The sequence below is a fragment of the Phaethon lepturus genome, unplaced genomic scaffold, assembly GCF_000687285.1.
Source record: "Phaethon lepturus isolate BGI_N335 unplaced genomic scaffold, ASM68728v1 scaffold6534, whole genome shotgun sequence".
NCBI lineage: Eukaryota > Metazoa > Chordata > Aves > Phaethontiformes > Phaethontidae > Phaethon > Phaethon lepturus.
The window spans coordinates 28,230-50,151 of NW_010535364.1; the positions used below are offsets into that span (position 1 = coordinate 28,230).

A 21,922-nucleotide genomic window follows, 5' to 3' on the forward strand; every position below is an offset into this window, starting at 1 on the left:
CCTGCCTCCCAGAGTCCTTGTTTTCCTCGGTTAAAGAATAGGCTTGACAAATTTGGACTAGGTGATGTGCCCAAAAGAAATCACGGGTGCTTATCACAGAGTGAGCAGACAGTAAAAAAAAAAAAGTATCCTGATTCCCAGCCCTTCTTTTTCTTTATTTCTCTTCCTATTAACCACCAGACTTTTTTAGCCTTCCTAAATTCACTATTGATGAGTTAAAAGGGAAAAATTAGTAGTAAGAGGTTTTAGAAAGAGAAGCAGCTTTCACTTGCAATTGAAGAGTGAATCTGAAGCAAACTGTTGTTAACAGCTTCTTCCAAATTCATGTAAGGAACAGACCAAAACAGAGTTCAGCCCTTGGGAACCAGCAGATCTAAGGAAATGTATTACCATCGTAGTGACTGGTGCTGGGCTGCAGTCATCTTGGGTCCATTGGGGTTCTGCAGCCTCCTAAGCTGGGGGTGAGGAGGGAGGCACTGTGACTCTAATTTAGCTCGAGTTAGAGGGGAATTTTTTTGAAATAGCTTAAAACTAAATAAGAAGGAATGCTAGGGTGGGCTTACTGACACTGTCAGAGAGGAAAGAACTTGTGTAGGTATGCTTTGGTACCAGGAAAGCTGCCAAGGCCTGCACCAGGATTCAAGAGGAGTCATCACCAGGATGATTGCCATAAAGACCATCATAGTCTTCCCACCAGTACAAGATTATTCCTTTAGTATATTTTATTTAACGCTTACTTTTAATTGCAGGAAGCAAAGGTGTTACACGTGCGTGATTCTTACTCAGTTTCAAGATGGCCTGGATAAAGGTTTTTCACTGTATTTCTGTTTTAGCAAAAATCCCATTATTTGTATATACATCACCTTCTGCCTTGCCAGTAATTACTCTGTTGTACTAGATACTGAACCTTCTCGATGGCTAGACTAATTATACAATCTTGGTCTAAGTACTGTCTTAGCTCTCCATTTACTGCCCAATGCATAGCCAAAATTGAATTACAAAGTTGTTCTTCATGTGGTTGCATAAAGATTTTCTTACACAAACTGCGTTTTCCTGTTTTCAGGAACATTTTCTAAGTTAACAAGTGGCTTGTGTAACTTTTTGATGTGCAGGTAATCAGATACTAGACACCTTTTTGACTTTTGAACCTAAAGGAAACAGCTTAAATAAGGAGCAGGGAGCAGTCCTAAAATCTAGAGCATTTTAAGAGCATAATGTCCATTGAAAATGAAGTGGAATGGTTTTAAAGGGAATTTCAAAGTCTATTCTCTCTGGATAAATAAGTAACAAAATATTGCATATAAAATCTGAGACTCTGAAGTCAACAGTAAGTGTCCTGTTTGATTTCAGTGGGACTAGGTTTTTTCTTCCTCTGTATCTAGGGCAGGGACAGTTGAAAACTTTTAGAAAAGTAAACAAGAACATCTAAAAGATGGCAAAAAGCAAGAAACAGACAGAGAAGTGAAAAGTGGAAATCACATGGTATCAGATCATCCAAAATAGAAGACATTGGTTAGTAAAGATTGCACTTCTCCATACTCCTGCAAAACATAGTTTTCACTGAAAAATCTGTTCAAACCCACAATTCTAATTAAGGGGTTTAGCTGCCAAATAACATGTTCTGGCTAAAGCCAAGTAAGTATTACAGAGCCATTCATGAACAATGGCATAAGCTTTGTACTTTGCTTTTGATTTTCTCATGGGAAAGTAATATAAATGAGAGTGATACCTCCCTGTTGGCTTTAACTGTTAGAAATGCAAAGCATGCTGAAATTGTACATAATTCTCCTCCAAAGGAAAGGAAATAGCATTTCAATGGTTTTCCTCAGTGTCTCGTTGAGTTATGGTGGTGCACAATTATTCCTGTTAAATTACTCTACCAGATGGAAGGTTACATTGTATATTTAGCTAATTAAGTTGTAGGGGGCTGGAATTATATCCTAGAGCATAAAGAACCTATCTAAAAGTAAACTTGTTTTAATTCAGTTTTGTTGTGAAGAGGCAGTGTCAATGACTTTGAACAGGTGGGGTTTTTCTCCTCACTTCACTTATATATGGAGAGATCCTTTCACAAAGTCAGCCTTGCCTACAGAAGTTAGACAAACAAGTTTCAAAAGTCCAAACAACTTTGGGGCCAATTTTATCTTAATTCGTATTCAGTGGAGCTGAAGTGCCTTCCTAATCTTGAGCTGAATTTGGCCCATAGTTATCATCTGCTAGGAAGGCAAGATACATTGTGTTTTGGTTGCTTTTGTTTTCTTGGTATCTTGTAATCTGTGTTGCCTTTGGACAACTCTAAAGAGTACGCTTCAGTAATCTAGACCTGCCCAGCTCTCATCTACTGATGACATTGATGCCCCGTTAAACTTGGACAGAAGGTGATAGTGTTTCATCGTGAATTTCTGAAGACTGATTAAATATTCGTTTATACTTTTTGCGTGCCGTCAATGAGTTATCACTGCTGGATATTTTCCTATATTAAAATCTATGGCATTTAATCACCCTGTTAACTAATTCCTTCTTGTGTGGAGCTTGGGGAGCAATATCATCATGAACATGATTATTCTATAAAAAATAAATTATGTATTTAGGGGTCAAATTGTGACCCTGCAAAAGCCTTGACTTTTGGGGCTAGGGGATTATCTCTGGCACTTCTTCTCTGCAGAGGGTATTTTCTCTTGTGCAAAATTTATAATTCAATGGATGTTGGAGGAGGATTTAGGCTGAAGAGTGAGATTTGCTGTATTTGCAGAAAGTATGGTATTATATTCCCATTACTTTTTCCCCACTAGAACTGACTGGTGTATATGGACTGGTGGGGGCAAGAATAACCGGTGAAGACCTAACCAGAAGGACTGCCAGTCATGCGTATCTAAATTTGGTTATTACCATTCAAATTAGGGATGGCCTGTGTTAAATGGCCTGTTTCACCTTCTTCTTTCTCCTCTACACCTTCTGAGAATTCAGATGCAATTTGGCTCCCATAAGTGCTATAAAAGTGCAAAAATATTACAGAATTTGAAGATGTGCAGGGAAGATGAGAATTAATTTTAAAATATCCTTGTTCTTTTATTCTGTTTCAAGGCAGTATAGTATTATTTCCTTTTTAATCCCCTATTTGTTATTGAAGAATATTAGTTTGCATAGAAGAAGATTAAGATGGACCTGACGTAGCAATAATATGCCACAGTTTCAGCAGACTTGGCATGTAATGAGGACTCGAGGCCCAGTGAAACCATGGCCTCATTGAAACCTCCATATAGCCCAGTGCTGCAAATGCAAGGAGAAGCTGTTTCTCTGCTAAAGAATAGAAATTATTAAGAATTCGATCAAGAGACCTGTTCTTTTGCTTCACAGGTTACATGCAGAACAAATATCAACAGGAAATGTATTGCACTGATCAGCTTTTCATGAAAAATATGAAGATCTGCAATTTGGGCAGGACACTAAGTAATTCCTAAGCAGTACACTAAGTAATTCCTACATCTAACTCAACAACTCATTGCTAGAAAGATAACACTTGTTTGAATGGATAATAAAACAGAAATTTTATGTTTCATACAGACTGCAATGAATAACAAAGAAAAGTTAGATATTTAAAACAGCTTCAGGGAATATTTAATTTTTGAACCTTCTTTAGGAAATCAATGAAAATTTGCTTATCTTGTTAAGTTGGCTTCCTTAGCCTGAAGAGAGCTGAAGGGCTGTGAGATTCCCTCTAATCTAATTAGCTCTTTTACCATGTGTTTCGCTAAACCTGTTTTTTTATTTAGGGAATGGATATTTACCTTAGTCTGAATAAATAAAGCATTCTACCTTTTACAAAAGTAAAATAAAGCAAAGGACTAAAGGGTTTCACATATGACCAGCACTCCCCTTAAAGCGAATGGTTGTACAGGAAACAGTTTCGGTATATGCTGAAAACACATTAGGTGATGCAAGGCAGAAAAACAAAGTGTCTCCATCCTGTATCTGGTGCTCCTGCCTCATTGGGACCACCCAGTGGTCAGGTCCACGTAGCTCTTGGAAGAGCTTTAGAGGGCATGTGTAAATAGCTTTCAGTCTCATGAATCTAATGTAAAACTTCCAGAAATGGCATTTTAAATTACCAGAATTTAGAAGTCATTGAACCTACCGAATTGTACTACACGCTGGTATCTCCCGGTCTGTCAGCCAGTGGGGAGGATGACCCACGTGTTTATTGTCTAGTATTGTCTTGTGTCAGGACGTGGCCTTCTACAGCAAATGTCAGTCAGTCATGTATGAAAACAAAAAGTCATTGCTCATTTTGCCGATGCCTAATGAACTCAGCTATGTGAAGGTGGATGAAACAGTCTGTGGCTGCCTACAGGAAGCCAGAGCAGAAGTCAGAAACTCCACGCAGAGCAGAGACTATTTACATGTCTACAAGAACCACATGCAGCAGAGGAAAGGCTGTGAGACCATCAGATCTCTCAGGACAAACTCATTCACAGCTCTTCACAAAGCAGCTGTGGAAACTGGAAACATTTTTGGTACCTCACCTGTGTTTTCTGTCTTTCTGCCCAGTTTTGGTTGTGTTCATAGTTTTGGTGAGGAAGCCCAAACTATCTCATTTGTCCTTTCTGATGGTGCATTCTTGTGCCTTTCACTCTACGTATGTCCCTGCAGGGGAAACTGGGAAGTTTCTTCCTAGCCCACTACCATCAGACTAGCTTCTTGGGAACCTTAGATATGCCCCTTTTGGCTATTTTCATTGGTGCAGTAGTGAGGTGGGATTTGACTTTTTCCTTGATGTCCAGGTCCTGGCATGGCATAGACAGGCAGGCTGCTTTGTAACTTACGTATATTACCGTGGTGACTGGGAGCCCACAGCATGGACCAGGAACTTGTGCTATGCAATGGACCCAATGAAATGAGGATCTGTTCACAGTATGTTTTCTCCCATTCTGCTCCTCTTGCTGCAAGTGAAATCACAACAGAGATCTCAGAGTTACCTCATTATCCATATTCAGTACCTTGAAAATTCACCGTTGCTACAGTGCTAGAAAGAAACTTGACAACGGATAAGCCACTGGTATGCTGGCAATGCCACCATCGTGCTAACCAGCACTATCTCATCATTTTCTCTTGTTGGTCCATACCCATACATCATCCTTTTGTCCTATAACTTAGACTTTGAGCTATCATGTCAGACATGGCCTGTCATGGTTGTGTTTTGTAAAGGATATGATGCTCATCTGTGCATGGGTCTTTAGTGCAATAGTATAAAAAATAACAACCTATGTATGTAGTGTGAAAACAGAAAGATTCTTTGACTATGTATTCCGTTATTGATACTTGTTAGATATAAGGCAGGAAAAAAAAACAATAACTCCTGCATGGAGCACAGCATAGAATCAGTATAATATATGACCCCTCACAGCTTTAAAAAAATGACAGCTAAAGAATTAGAGAACAGCAATGAAGATTTACTTCAAAATCTTGAAGGCTTTGTGTCTTAATTGTTTCTGTTGACTTAAATACGTCAGAGAAGTCCAAGTTATTGTTTCAAAACGATCTTAGTGATAACAGCTGGTGCCTGGGCAATTGGGAGCAATTTATCCTTCTCAAGAAAGATGTGAATTGTGCCGCTGTTGCTCGTGCTGTTGTTGGAATCTTTGTAGCCAAATTCAGCATCATTTACCTCGGCTGCCCCACAGCTTTTCTAAGCCAGCCAGCCAAAGAGGAAAAGGAAATGCTTTCACTTTAGAGCCTTTCGAAGTCTGGACAAAAGCTCACTTTCTGTTCTTCAGGTTTCCTATACATGGCTTTAGCCTCGAGATGAGGACCTGCTTGCTGTGCACCCTCTCCCATCCCCCATTTCCTGCCTGGGTTCATTAAATGCTGATTTGACGTTGGCACACGCTCTTCTGATACAAAAGTAGTACTGTGCTCCAGGAACCATCGGAAAGTAGTGCATTATTATCTTTTACATTCCCTTCATATATATGTCCTCTCTCCATGCATAGAAAGGATTTCTATCCCTTTTTCTTAAATATCTCTGTGTGTTTAATAAAAAGAAACAGTGAAGCAAAGCCCTGTCAAATAAACCTCAGCTCATTTGGGAGCAATCTGGCCCCAGGCTATATTCTTTAATGCTAGTATCTGCAAATTGCTAATTTTAAGCAGAGTGGAGTATAGGACATAATGACTTCACCAGATTATTTTCCTATCTCTCACGCTTGTGTTTCAGTATCGTGTTTCTCAGGAGAGAATAGTTTTCTTTCACCTGAGCGATGATGGTTGTTGTGATTAAATTAATGTGTACTTATATAGAAGCCTGTATATTTTCCACTTCTAAGAGTACAGTTAACTTCTTTCCTGCTATATGAAGCCACCATAAAAGATGAGAAAAACAACTGAGGAGACGCTGTCTGTCGTCTTCACCTAGAACCAAAGTTCCCAGTTCCATAGAGATAGTTGCAAGTCATGCCAAGGAGCTGGGTAGCCAAACCTTGGGTTGCCTGTGATATCTTCTGTTGTTGTTTAATACTTTCTGTATCTTTCATGCCTGTTTCCCACTTGCAGTCATTTAGAGGGTAATACCAGTTCATTATTACCAGCACTAAAAAGAGAGTAAGCCAGGTAATAGCAATGAGACTGAACAAGCCATATTAGAGCAACATCTCATTATTCCAAATTATTTTGCAGAAGTATATAAACAAAGTCATTTCAGGCTAGTGTTTCCTGAAGTCCACCTGAGTGCATCACTCAAATGGGTATTGACTGGTTCCCTTTGAGATCAGTGACATGGGCTTTGAAGGTCTTCAGAGAAAATAGCTGTGTCTTTTTGTTTTCTTTGCAATGAAACACTCTCAAATAGTGTATTTTCCCTTTCTCCAAGTGGGAACTGATTATTACTTGTTCAAAAGTGCTAAATGTAGTAGAAATGCAAAGATTCGTGGAGCAAAGAGACTAGGCTAATAGTCACCAATTAGTCCAATATCAGATGTATACTGGTTCTTAGCAGGATTTTAGAATAGCACAGCCTACCAGCCTGCTGCCATGAAAATGTGCAGTCCTATTTTCCTTGTGTGACACACTCCCAGCCACATGCTTGTTCTTCTCTTGTCTCTGGCTTTCTGGCTCCTTGGTCAGATGATTCAGCCCACTATAGTTGCAGGCATCGAACCCAGCAAACCTCATCCAGCACCTCCAGCACTTTAGAGAAGGCCTATTTCCTCAGGAAGGTGAGATACAGGACATATTCTGTATGGGGTAGAATTAATCTAGTTGAGTCCCGGACCTCATCCCAAGTGGGATGCTTGGTGTACAGACAGTTAGCCATGTGCATTAATTACCTTGCTGAGTCAGTGTCTTGGTTTATGGTTGAATCACCGCATAAAGTAATAGACTGCATGAAGGTCTTTTCAATGATTTTGTGGTATTAATGGAGAAAAAAAAGGATAATTCTTAGGGGCTTGTACCTGCATGGGGAAGCTACTCTGCAGCAAGCTAGTGAGTAAAGCTTTAGCCTCAGAAGTTATTTGGCACTGGCTCCCCATGTGACACTTCTTTTCCCCATGGAGAATGCCTTTGGGTGATGAACATAGTCAGCCTTGGCAGTGGATTAATTAAGCTGAGCAAAGGTGCTAATAATGTGCAGCAGAAATACTTACAGGGGTGGCTAATGCGAAACGGTTATTTTGAGCATTATCCCTCTATAGGCCACTTCTAAGAACCGCTAGTTAAAGTATTGAACCTAATGCTTATGTGAAACAGAAGGCAAATTAATTATAATAATTCTTCACCATTTGCCACTAAGGCTTTCCAAGTGCCGTGCACATACTAGGTGAACAATTTAATTTAAAAAAAAATAAGTTTGAAAAATTTATTTTCACTTTTTTCTCACTTGTTTGCATTTCAGATTTTAAAGGATTAAAATAATTTCTAAATTACCTCACGTATGTGCTTTGGGGCAGTCTGTGTGTATATATATGTATATGCATTTATAATTTTAATCCACAGCTCTATTCTTGAAGTTTAAACTACTTAATTTTGCCTTCTTAACTTTTGGAAGAGAGTTGACAATTATAGATATGTTATTACAGCCTTCATGTAGGAGTGTGCTGAAGCACATAGGAATGCTGTTGTGATCCATACCTGTTGCAGTCAACCATAATTCTGCTTCAGCTTTCGTGGGGCAGGATGGTGCAGTGTTCTCTTCAGTCACACACCAAGTCAATGCCTCAGCCACAGACAAGTATCAAGAAAACACTTCCCAGTTCTGCATTTTGTCCATTGGAGCAGACATCCTCAAACTCGATAAATTAATATTTTTAGTGCACTGAAACCTGAATTCTTATTGCCAGCCATCAAGTCCTAGCTGGTACCATGTTAGGAGCTGGCACTGTCTCACGGGAGATGTTCAAGAAAAGCCAGTATTTGAAGCATTTGAACTCTTCAAACCTTCACTTTGTCTTTTATTGTGAAGTTTATTTTATGATTTAAAAAACACTCCTCTCTATGCCTTTTCATTTTAAAATTGATTATTTCCATTTAAAAATTATCTTAGTCTTTCATGCAAGGGCCATCTTCTCAGATGGCTCATAAATTCAGACATTAACATCAAATTCTGCTTTCTTGGCTTATATGATGGATTCAGATGCAGAATATGATGGGAATGTGGTAAAAATAGAAAGGCAATTGCTGTGACTGAGCATGAAACATTCACAGAGAAGTGGAGCATTTCTCCAGTGAGTGTTGCAGAGGATTTGTATCCCATTAGTCTGTCACACATATGGAAATACTCTCATAAATTTTAAGAGTACAGAATCAAAATAACCGTAAGTGCAAAAGGATTGAGCACCTTTTCTTCCAAATGTCGTCCTACCTGGGTGAGATCTGTGGTGAAAGCATGCAGTGTAATCTTAGCCCATTGTTCTATTTTATATTTTCAGTTTCACAGCAAATGGTATCTTGGCAAACAGGTGAACCGTACTCCATCACTAGGACCATTGGCCTTAATAACGTTAGTAACGGATAAAAAGGAAATTTCTTGTAAATATTGTTATTATTAAAGATTTCCAGTATTTTGCTAGCCTGTATATATTGGTCTGAAATGCACTCAAGGCACAGGCCACTTAGAAGGGAGCACTTGCCAAGAGTGAGGTAGTCCGTGCCGAAGGCCAGCGCGCGACTGCAGGCGCTGCGGTTGCCGCCGCGCTCCGGCGGAGGTGCAGCCCCTCTGCTCTCACCTGAGCGTTTCTAGCGTCCCCATCCCTGAGGGAACAAGTGGGACAGCAGGAGATAGATGTGCAGTATTACGTGCTGGGCAGGGACTGGAATTAGAAATGTAAGATTGAGTTCCTGCCCCAAAGTGACAAATGGTATAATGCTGAATTGAATGAAGATTTCATTTATTTTGTTTTTTTTTGCTAACTCTTGCTCCTTCTTTGGGGCTGGGCTTAGGTCTGTGCATAGGAGAGAGAATTGATCCCACTTTCCAGCTCTCTCTATTTTGAGATACTCCTTAGCCAAGCCTCAGTTCCAGAAAGGGAAATATAAACAAATTCTTTTCCACAATTATCTTTCAATAGCTCTTAGCAGTCAGTTTGATAGAGGGTTTACTTAGAAGAACAGATAAAAGAGTACATGAAACATTTTATCATGCTAAAAATATCACAAAATAAAAAGCACAGTAGAGATTCATCTCTGGCCTTCATATGAAAAGACAGCATCCATTTAGGAAACAAAGGTGGAACTTGCCCAAAGTGCATTGAATATAATCCTAGGTTTTCTGGGAATCGGTCCTACTTCTTCATTTTCAGAGCATATATTTTTCTGTGTAAATGTTCTTAGGACACTGTCATAAATCTAGTTGTTTGGTGTGTTACTCAGAAAACATTGAAGTTCTGGGCCTAAAATTGCTGACCAAGAAATGTTCTGCCAGCAAGGCTTGTCGTAATTTATATTTCTAAAAGAAATCAAAAGGCACCAGTGGAGGCTTCTCTATTTCTGTCATCAGACCATAATCCAATTATAAGGTTCCAAGTTCCAAGCTGTATTTCTATCCAAGTTTTCACCTACAGGAGAGATAGAAATGCTGTAGAATAAAAGTTGCATTCATCTCTAATTAATACTTGTGATATTAACAATAATTAATGGGTAACTTCAGGGGTGAAATGGGATGAGAAAAATACTGGCATCCAAAGCTTTTCAGCTGTAATTTCCTCTCTTTCCTAGCCTTCAATATAAAATGGAGTTGTATGAGGAGCAACAGGATGGCTGGGGAGAATGGGCAGTAAAATCTCCGCCTCCAAGGTCTCCTCGGATCAGATGAGGTGCTACAGGGAATGCCAGTGATGTCTGACACAAAGCAGTGATCATTTGTTTTCTTCTTTTTCTTTCCAGCTTCAGAGCCCAATTTGAAGGTACGTTCAAGGTTAAAACAAAAGGTGACAGAAAGGAGAAGCAGTCCTTTACTCAGGAGGAAGGATGGAAATGTTGTCAGTTCATTCAAGAAGCGACTCTTTGAGGTGACAGGTAAATAAGAACAGAGGAATTCTCTACCAGCTGTGACTGCTCACAGAATAGTTGTGGTATTTTGGAATTGAAACTGTTTGCTAACCAAAAGGTTGTATCTTTTTTTTCTGCTGATGAAAAGAAAACTGTATTAAATAAATGGTTCTGTATAAATAGCTTGTAATCTACAGCTTTCTACCACTTACTAAAAAGTCATTGTCAATTTAAAGCCATGCTTTCAAACCAGCTTGGAAACCAGTGCTTTACAACAGTAAGTACAAGAACAAATAGATGGTAGACTGTTGGTGGCAAGGAACATTAAAGGAGAAAACAAGAATAGTCTCTGCCCTTAATTTGTGTCTTCTGTATATGGACGTTATGGGTCTTGCATCTCCTGCTTCCCGTCTCCCATGGAAAATGCAGATGCTAACAGCAGGCGTAAAAACACCTACCTGGTATTACTTGGGTTAATCAAGGACATTTTGCAATCTTGTATTTAGCCCTATCCCTCTGGTTTCTCTAGTTTGAAAATGTCAAGATTAATTGTTTTTGATGTAAGGGCTCACTAAGCTGTTTTTTGAGAAGAGAGAATTTAAATGTTTAAATATTTGGTGGCGTATTATTGGTCATAGCAGATGCTCTTCTATGAAAATGATGCAAGAACTTTATCTGACCAGTTGGTATAGCTGGGTATGGATTCACTTCAGTAAATCGAAATCAGCTCTAGTAGGAAAGAGCAACAGGTCCAAGAAACAACTAGGAAATCTTCCTGTAATTTCAGTCAAAGTGAGGATACATTTTTTGCATGTGAACGGAGGCAAAAAGAGTTGAAGAAGCAAGGAAGTGGCTATGGAATATTTACTGCCACATTTAGATATGAATTATTTTAACTTCTTGAGTACTTTAATTTGAAAGCTATCCCATGAAATAGGCTTACCTCTACTAATGCTGTGCTCTTCCATCTTTGGCCTTGTTAACTCTTTCTATTATATAAATGTAATTTATGTCAGTGTAGGATTAGAATAACTCAATACGACAGCACACATCGAGATCATCCTCTTCCCCTTAGACAGAACTTGGGAAATGTTAAATCAAGATAACATACAGCCTTTCAAATGCTATTTTAAGATTTTTGTATGCTATAAGTACTCCTTCATATTTGTGCCAAAGTTGTAGTGAAAGTGGTGTATATTTTGCCATTATTACTTGCGTATGTAACGATTAGTCCACAACAGGCTCATCCCATTTCTAAACAGAAGGGGGATGGCAGTAGGCCTCATGAATTGACGACATGTTGTCATGACCTTTGCAAGCCTGCTATCTTTGTCATTTTGATCTCTTACAGAGGCAGGACTCTTTGCAATTAAAAAGAAAAGACTTTCTTTTCTTTTTACTAGTTACAAGTTCTATGTCTGTATCTCTGTGTGATGCTGATTATCCTACCATCTTCGTGGGAAAAATAAATAGTAATTTCTTCCTTTGTAAAGCAGACAGATCAGAAGGGGAAAGACCAAGAACTTTCCTCATTAGCACTGTAAAAGGAAAACCAAAGGAGATGGAGGATGAATTAAGATTCTTTAATGTAAATAAATAGCTCATGCATAACCAGTAGATACTTTTCAACAGCAAAAAAAACCCTGTGCCAAAAAGAGTATACAGTTAATCAAGATCATTTGTTCCTTTCCAGTGTGAAATTCATGTGTGCTTAATTTGTTTTTCAGAATCCTCAGTCAGTAGCAGCTCCCCTGGGTCAGGTCCCAGTTCCCCAAGCAATGGTCCGACCAGCAGTATAACAGAAAATGAAACCTCAGTTTTGCCATCTAACATTCAAGCTGAGGTAAGACTCTTTCGCTTTATTGGGTAGATAATTGCTCAGATTCCTGGACTGGAGAGATTTGAAACTTCAATTTGATCATACTCACAAGCAGCGTAATTGCAGAAGATAAAATTATCAGGGATAACAGGACACTGCAGCAGTGACACTACTGGGAGAGGGGATGGGAGCTGTGGAAGGAACTTGGAAGCATCTGTGTCGCAGAACATTACCTTCTGGGATAATAAGGTGCACAGTGCTGAACACTGATGAAGAACTTTAACATGCAAAAGAGTGATTTAGGCATTGGTGACCCCAACACTTATGAGTTAGGTGGTCCCAGGTTCACCTGGCTGCTGAAGTACATTTTTTTAATTATAGTATCAGAGTTAGGTGACTAAATCCTTTTTCACATCTGCCTTTCATTTTACTGTACCTCAGTTTCCTTATCAGGGTAGTACTTAACAACATAACTGACATGCCAGCGGTCTTGGATACTTGTTTTGTAAAGTGAGATTGTACACGGAAGGAATCTTAACTACTCCTCATTCTGTTTCATACATACGTGCTTATAACAACAGGAATGCAGATGGTAAATCAGTTGTGATAAACCTCATTTAGCATAGACGACATGCCTAGGTTATGCTTTCCATGGCAATATTGTAAAGGGACAATAAATTAATGCAACTAAGAGAGAATCAAACTCCACGATAGTCTGTATCCAGTGCCTACACTTACAGCAATTTCTGCTTTGGTGGCGAAGTTTTCTATTAATTGTTAGTTTATACTGTTTATGTTAGAAAAATTGCGTAAGAAAATGTGATTTAACAGAGTTTTAGCTAATGGAGGTATTTCTACAGGTCAGTGGCAGGACATTCACCTCAAAAAAAAACTGGAATGGGCAGTTGAACCTCCAGCAGTGACTTTTCCCCATAATGAATTAATTGTGTGTGTGAACTATGATCCAGGGGGCAGGTGGGTGACCTCTGCACACTGATTAGTAGCCTCTCTCTGGCCCGTAACCAAAAAGAAAAAAAAATTACATTGATGGCTAACATGTGGTCTTGCCTCATACCCCCCCTGTATGTGATTGGAAAGAAATTTAAATGATGCAGAATAAGATCCATCATTTGGATGAGATCAGATCCTAGTTCAGTTGAATTAAATGGTATATTCTAATATTGGAAGTGTTTTCGATAGAGGTTTGTAATATGTGGGTGCTAGTGCTGTATTAAAGAGGAAATCTTGTCCAGCTGGACTGTCTATTGATTTGAGAGTACTACAAAATGCAAAGGAAATAATGTCTCAGAATGATACATGGTGCTTGTTGCTTTGCATGTTACAGCTTCTTGACATTTGCACAGTGTTGAACCACCGTCAGACATGCATACAGTCTGGTCAGGCTGGTGATCTCTGTTTGGGGAGATTTGGAAGGTTGTAGGAAGAACCAGAAGAGTTATGTTCTGTTTAATAGTACACTGCATTGCCTATCATTTGCCATTACTGTGCCAGACATCAGAAGTTATAGCCCCACTATACAATCACAGATGCTCAAATGAGCCTAAAAAGTTCCTTCAGAAGTTGAGCTCTGCGTGCTGGAGTCGGTCCCTTAGCTCGCTGGAAGTGTGCTAAGAAGCTGAGACTACTGACTGCCATTTCTGGATCCAGTTGGGGATTTCTTTACCTCTCTGGTTACTTGACTGTTAATACTGTGGTCCTGTGGGCTCAAACATTTTTCCATAAATCTCAACTTCAGTGCATTTTGATTTCAGTGGGATTTTCTTCAGTAGTTTAACAGCAGCCAAACTCCTACGTAATACTTTTCTAGTTTAGCATTAGCTGCCAGCTCTCAAAGGCTATATATCTAATCAATTTTTCAACAGATACACAAAGTACAGAAGTTTCTAATAATAGGATAAGTGTTCCAAAATCACCCAAAATATCACTTGTTTTGCTGTAGTCCTGCATGACTCACATTGCTGTTGTTTCATAATCGTTGTTGTGACATTTGCAGTAAGTGTTGTGCTCATATCTGAGTGGGTGGATAGCTGCGGTTTTCATGGCAGCAAATAAAACACTTTATGCTGGAGGAAAACAGGTTGCTATGACAGAGAGCCATTTACCAGTAAAACATGAGTCAATACCATAAATGATTACACTCTAGTGCATAGACAGAATTAGAGCAATATCAGTAATGAAACAGATTTCTAGAGTATTTTTGCCATATCCATTTGAATAGTGAGACTTTTAAGTGGTTTACCCTCCAGAGCAGACAGTCTGGTGGGCAGACATTTACATTTTTTTGAATGAGCAAAGGTGCATTGCAGATGCTACATTTTTGCAGATAATCTTTTACCATCACAGTTCCCTTAATGGGAACTACTTTCAGTAGCATTTGTTAAAACACTGGTCTCATTATACGAAACTTGAAAGTTAAACTCAAGATTTTAATTGCACCTTATAAATAAAATGCTATTTTTATTAGGCCCAGTTGTCTCCAGTATCATCAAGGTTCACCGCAGTAGCAATTTGTCTCTTGTAGCATGCCATAGACTTTCAGGTCACCTGCTGTGCTGCAGCTAAATCTTACTTGCATGAGAAACGCAAGCAGGATTGAGCCCCGGCACAGCACGTCCCTTGAGTTCAGAGGGACAGCCTGCCTTAGTCATGTGAAACGGTTATTATTAGGTATTCGCAGCCTGGTCAAAAGCCATTGAACGCCATGGAGAGTTTCCAATTGGTGTAAGCGGGCTTTAGATCATTTTCTTTCTCTCTCAGAAATACAGAGCAGCATTTCCTAGAATATCGCCCTGTTATACAGGAGACATAAATGACATGCATGGCAGATGAACACGTACTTGATTTCTGCAGCCCCACAGCACTATGTTTCCAATACTCAGCTCCTTGTTGCGCTCTTTGCAAGTGGCTAGAGGCAAAACGTGTAGGTTTCTGACCAGCTGGTGAGGTTTGCTTCAAGTGTATGTGAAGAGAGTCTAATTAATTAGCAAAAAACCCACCCCAAAAGCCTTAGGAAATAAGAATGTAATTGTGAATATTGAAAGGTTTGACAGCCTTACTGTAACTCCACAATTTAGAAGCATTAAAGTCAAACCATTTCCTCTTCCCTTCCTAATGTATAAAAGTGCATATAAACATGCACACATGAAATAGGTGTTCCTGCTTCTCAGCAGGTCCTGGTACCAGAACGGAAGTACAGTAACTAATCATGGTTACTTGGTCATCATCATATACTCTTAGATTCAGTTATTGTACTACATTTTAAGAAAGAGGGTAACTCTGTGGACAGGATATTTTAAGCATCAGGAAGCAGGATCCATGGACCCAGTGAGTAAGTACGTAGAGGAGCAAGTAGGGCAGCTGCTCTTTGGGGTAATTTCGGTGCCAATCACAACCATCAAGTCTGCATGTAAGAAAAGGTCCATGGCTTTGCCACTGTGCTGCCAGGTGTCACTGCTGGCAACTCCAGTTTGTGCCACCATCAAGGTAGTGTTGACCGTATAAAATGAGAAACTGCAGCTGAGGTCATGCAGTTGTGCCTCAGCGTATGCAGGACCCTAATCAATGCAGGTGGGCTACTGAACTTACTTTGGGAGATCAGGTTAAAGTGACGCTTAGGGTAATATTACCTGAAAATATTTTTAAAAATCGGTTACCTCCCCAAATGAAAATGACTAATTATTAGCAGTATTAAAAATTGGATGGAAATGCTCTTACTAATAAATACATGTTTTCAACATTAAAGTCCCATGGTATATGACGTGATTGATTCTGCCTCATGAAACAATCATGCCTGACCTTAATGTGGGAATGTGCTTTAGTGCTATACACCCTGTCACTGTTACACTTAGAATCTTAGAAGGTAACAGTGGCATACTGAAAACCAAAAAGGAAACATACATTTTTGAAGTGGCTTGCAGTTGATTTTTGAAGATGCTGCAGTTGCTACAAATTTGATTATATTCTAGGAGGCACATTAGAGCTGCTGCAGTGTCCTTTTTCAGTTAAATCTTTGTAGTCTCCCTCAATAGTATCTTCATAGTCTTGACATACTTGGTTTTATGCATGGTCAAAGGTGGATGTTATCAAGGCAAGACACTGTTCTGCGGGAATTAATGTAATACACAAGTGAAGCTTCTTTGTTCCGTATGCTATCTGTTGACATTCCCTGGGTACCGAGAGAAAATTACAGAGATAGACTTCTACTGTTATTGTCTCAGTGATAGGTCGTATCTCCAAACAAACTGTATGAGGAAGGTTATGTTTTGGAATAACATCCTGTGTTTTTGTGCTTAACCACTTTTCATTGATGGTCTGAAGTTGCATTGTATTAGCACAAAGTATTTTACAGAGTTAATTGATATTCCAGGTTTGTCCAGGGGAAAATCTACAGCTCCCCACAACATGCTTGACAAGTTATTATATTTACTTTAGTCAAAGCCCGAGTGTGCAGTATCCCTCTTGGAGGTGGTCTATTATTGGAGTCCCATATGCTTTTTGTTTGGGAAGAAAGCAGTCACTGTGTCATACTGTTACACAGGGTATTCTTTTTCAAGGATGTTGTTCCCTTGGGGACCATATCATGCCAGAGTTCCTAAGTCTAATAAGACCTTTGTAGCTCTTATTGTGTTAAAGTTCTGGGAGGGAAGCAAGAGTTAAACAGAAAATGTAATTCAAGCAACTATACTAGACCACATGTTGAAAAACATGACTGTTAAAGCAGAAAAGCAAAGGCTTCAAAAAGATTCCTGTTGTGGTAATGTAACTTTTTATGTTTCTTCTCCATGAATCTGGAATGGAAAGGCAGAGGGTGATCTTTGTAGAATGTCTGGTATTACTTGGCAGTAATTAAAAATATATCAGCAATTCTATGTCCTTGAAAATTATATCACAAGTCTTCAGAAGAAGTGTTAAAGATTTTAACTTGAAGGGAATTAGGAAGGCTGTGAGGCGTATCCCGCCATCAGAGAATGATAGGATGCTGGTTTTGTACATACGCATATTAGAGAGAGAGACAGTACATTTTTTTAAATGGCAGATGTAGCAATCTGCCTCACTTTCTACCCAAAATTCCCATGTTGGTGGAAGTAAATAATGTGCCTGAAACACCCCCATATCACAATCTGGGTAAGAAAATACATGGACTAGGTATGAACCACATTTCATACCTTACAACAAAAATTCTATTAACCGCAGTAAAGTAAAGGTCTAATACATCCACGTTGGTGACACCTTTGATTCGGCTAGATATGCTCCTTAATTCATTGGCTAAATTCCCACTGAGTTTCTAGTAGTGGAAGTGCAGCTGATGAGATGAACTGATGATCTGCTGATGAGAAGTTGATGAGAAGAGATGTTCTAGGGATCCTCAAGATTTCGGTTTTGCAGGGAAATTTGATTTACTAACCAAGGAATAATCCCAGACATGTATCAGTTGTTTTCTTAAAAAAGAAATATCAACAGCTTTTTCACAGGGACAGTACTTCTCCTTATCTGGAACCTCATTGGGTTGCAAACGGATGCATGATACATAACTGGTTTTCAATGTACCGGGATAACAAGGATAAAGTAACTGAGATAAAAACCTTGGAGATTATACTTCTGTTGTTTTTCCCCTTTATTCCAGCATCTGGTTTCACAGCAACGCCTTTTGATACAGGATGAATCAGTGAACTTGTTGAGTCTGTACACATCCCCTTCTCTGCCCAACATTACCTTGGGACTTCCAGCAGTACAACCTCAAATCAGTGTAAGTGACCAGTCTCAAACCCTCCTGTCTACCTTTGCTTCCAGAAAACCCAGTTTCTGACTATTCTCTTTTTTTTTAGGATTTTGGAACATAAGCAATTCAGAATAGGAACCAGACCTTTCTTTGCATTGGGCAACATCTGAACATTTAAGGGCACAACTTGAAAGCAATAATCATTCTTAATCGCAAATAAACAAGTGCCCGTGGGGAGCTTAGCTAAGTATGGGCCACATGCATTGCATTTATGTCTGCAAATAACAGATTTCAGACATGGTGATAAGTATATGAGGAGATCGTTTAGTATAAAAGTGCAAAGTATATGATCACCCCTACCTGGTAAAGTACAGCACCTGTAACTTTTTATGAGATTCCAGTAGCAACCTAAGCTGGGCTGGAGCATAGTAGGGGCAGAATCCAGTATTCCTGCAGCTAGGTTTGTTATTTGAGGGTTGTACAATCAATCAGACAAATAAAATCAGTGATATGTGAACAATGTGTAATATTTTAATGGCAAGTTATATTCATATGCCCTTTGTTCAGTCTGCAGCAATCACCTTTAGAGCTAAATGGTAAATCAGTAAGTGAAATGGATGAAAACACAGACATGTTACGTATGGAAATCCATGCTGAGGGTTAAGGATCTAAAGGATCTAGACCAAGTTACAGTAAAATAGAGGTGAAATCTGAGGGCCCAAAGAATACCTGAAAATTTTGCCACTGGACAAAACTTGCCTTTTCTGATTTCCAGCAAAGAGTGTAAAAATACTAATACAAGTTATATGGTGGTTCTATACAACAGTGTATAAATTCCAAAGAAATTTTAGCAGTTTAAATTTCTTAGAACATGAATTGGTAACTTCTATAAAAATTCTAGGGGTGTAAGTATGGCATTCCATGGTGTGAAAAAAAAAATCTATACAATCCACTATGGTTTGTAATAAGTGCTACTTAATTCCAGTGCTAAACGTAGTTTCAAGTTAAAGTTTCATGTTATTTTATGGCTTTTTCAGTACATTTACTGTTCTCACCAATAACATATATTGCTGCAATACAACATTTTAACATCAGATATAGAACTTTGCTAAGAAAATTGTGTAAGCTATAAATGAGTTCTCTAGAAGCCTTTCATGAGATATTTATAAGCAAATTACTGTTTTTAAGAGATGGAAAAATTGAACTGATCATGAAAAGCAGTGCTTACTTTTCCAGACAATATAATCAAAAATTTCTTAGCTCTTTCACAAAAAATATAAGTAGCTTCGAAGTGATTTTATAACATTAAAATGGAAATGAAAATATGTTTAATTTTCTCACTCAAATCATATGAACTTTTGATGTGGCCCTCTAGCACCAAATATTACTTTTGGCCTTCGAAAAAACAAAGAGGTTGATTTATGCAAGTAATGTTTATTTCTGTTACCACAATAAGCAGTTGCGAATTGAATGTAAAGTTTACTTTGGTGTTTGTTTTTCATGGAAGGGTGATAGCAGAGTGTGAAGTAAGCATACACTCAAAAAATATTAGTGAAAACCTTGGTTTGCCTCATTAGAGTTTATGGAATTCAGATTACCAGAGATACTGTTTCTACCATGACATACCATAAACGGTTATCTGCAAGCCTCAACATGCTTATTTCTTTTAGGTTATTATTCTTGCTGTAGAAATTGTTATCCTGCTTTAACTGCTCTTTTAAAAAATATTTTTTTTTAAACTAGACAAAGAGCGAAGAAATATAAAGTACATTTGCAATGCTGAAGGGCCAAAACTTCCAAAAGCTTTAAATCAATAACTGTGGAATTTATAAAGGCACTTTAAAATGCCACACACATGCAATAGCTCTTGATGATTCTGTAGATGAGAGTTTAACTATACAAATTTACTTTGCAAAGGGAAAAACTTACATTTGTGCTGTCCTTCAGGGAGTCAGGGAGTGCTCCAGGAAAAGTAATAGCTTCCCACTACTACAGGTAATTATTTTGTTTTGCTGATTGGCTTGCTGTCTGATGGAAAGTTATGTGAAAAACCAAGCTTTGCCTATTCCAAACTCAATGGAAACTATTTCCTCTGATCCCCTATTTTCCTATGCAGGAGGCTGTGGGAAGGTCTTTAGGAATTTTAAGGGTAGGTCCTGTCTTTTCATTAATAATGTTCTAACTAGTAGGCTCTTACGCTTTGGCTTTTACTACTGATTTTTTTCAAGTGGTTTCATTACTTGGTTTCTTATAGTGTTACATTTAACTGGCATGTTCTTCCTCCCTTTTCATCTCACAGTCAAACTGTAAGATAGGGATGTTAACCTTTTCTTCTGTATGTGTTCATAAAGTATGACATAAGACCATCTAATCAAGCGGAGATATAAATGGCCAGGTCTATGAAAAGCAGTTACCAGTGCCGTTGTTCTTTGACAGGCTTCGTCGTCATTCAAAGAAAAGCAGAAGGGGGAGACCCAGTCGCTCAGACAAGGAGTGGCCTTGGCTGGACAGTATGGGGGGAACATTCCTCCATCCTCAACTCATCCTCACGTTGCTTTGGAGGGAAAGCCAAACAGCAGCCACCAAGCTCTCTTGCAGCATCTGTTACTGAAAGAACAAATGAGACAGCAAAAACTTCTTGTGACTGGTAATGATCAAGACTTCAACACAATAATAATTTAATATGTTTTTAATGACATTTGCATTCACATTAAATTAAATGTGATAATGCAGATAGTATACATTCTAACTGCTGGGAAAGGTAGGAGGGTGGGAGAAAAAAGGATGGCATCTTTGTTTTCCCCCTTTAGTGATTCTTCTCCAGTCTGTTAGCCTGAAAGAATTCAGTGATTACAGAAAAGAGAAAAACGATTACTTCATCACATTCTTTTGCAGCTGCTGAACTTCCCAGCGTGGCAAGGCACGTGGTACACATCTCACTGCATCAGCACAGAGTTCTGCAATATACACCCTTCTTCTCACTGAACGCTTTCTCCCCTATTAGAACTATTAGTTTGTTGTTGTTCACACGGGATTGAAATGTCCCTGTTTTGCAGGAGCGGTTCCTCTTCATCCACAGTCGCCTTTAGCAGCAAAAGAGAGAGTCTCACCTGGCATAAGAGCTGCCCACAAACTGCCTCGTCACAGGCCACTGAATCGAACCCAGTCAGCTCCTCTTCCTCAGAGTACTTTGGCCCAGCTGGTCATCCAGCAGCAACATCAACAATTTTTGGAGAAGCAGAAACAGTACCAGCAGCAGATCCACATGAATAAGGTGAGTTCCCAAAGTAAGGAATTTCCAATAAACATAAAGGTTGAAAACTAATAAGGAAGTTTAGGTATTGGCACCATGTGGTCCTAGACAGTAGACAGGTTCTTGCACAAGTATCTTGTTTATGCATAGTTGGTGTAGACATTTGTATAGATCTTCATTTTCAGCTTTCTGAAATATGCTACAAAGGTAATTTGTGGTTCTTGACATCAGTAAGAATACAATACAACAAAATAGGGTTCAAAGAATCTTACAGGTTTAAATTACAGGTGGTTTCCTTGTAGAACAGTAAATGATGCCTTCAAGATTACTAGCTTTCTATCCAACTTTTTAACGTGCACTTTTGATCTTCAGCAATCATTCCATTCAGCTGCCTTTGAATTGTATTTTAAGCTTTCTCATTGTGGACTAGTATGTTGAGTAAATATATAACTCATCTGAACTCAAATCAGCTGATTAAATTGATCTTTTTTTGTGTAAGAAACTTATTAAACATCTGGAGAAATTCTTAATCAGCTTTTATCAAACCAACTTTTTCTCTGTAAGTCAATTAGGAGCATGAAAGTTTGTTATCTATATGTCGACATCAAATTACTGTATAAGGAGAAAGAGT

At 38.7% G+C, this 21,922-nt stretch overlaps 1 protein-coding gene across 5 annotated transcripts in view; it reads left to right on the top strand.

Annotated features, from left to right (window-relative positions):
* Positions 1–21,922, top strand: part of HDAC9 (histone deacetylase 9) — a 42,728-nt gene that overhangs the window by 10,351 nt on the left and 10,455 nt on the right. For 3 of the 5 annotated variants that reach the window (XM_010285780.1, XM_010285781.1, XM_010285778.1), the window contains exons 5-8: positions 12,207–12,322; positions 17,943–18,065; positions 20,475–20,685; positions 21,095–21,312. In XM_010285780.1, coding sequence (XP_010284082.1) covers positions 12,207–12,322; positions 17,943–18,065; positions 20,475–20,685; positions 21,095–21,312 — 668 coding nt within the window. Of the gene's footprint in view, positions 1–10,374; positions 10,507–12,206; positions 12,323–17,942; positions 18,066–20,474; positions 20,686–21,094; positions 21,313–21,922 lie in introns of all 5 variants that reach the window. The other 2 variants (XM_010285777.1, XM_010285779.1) reach the window with 1 other exon arrangement.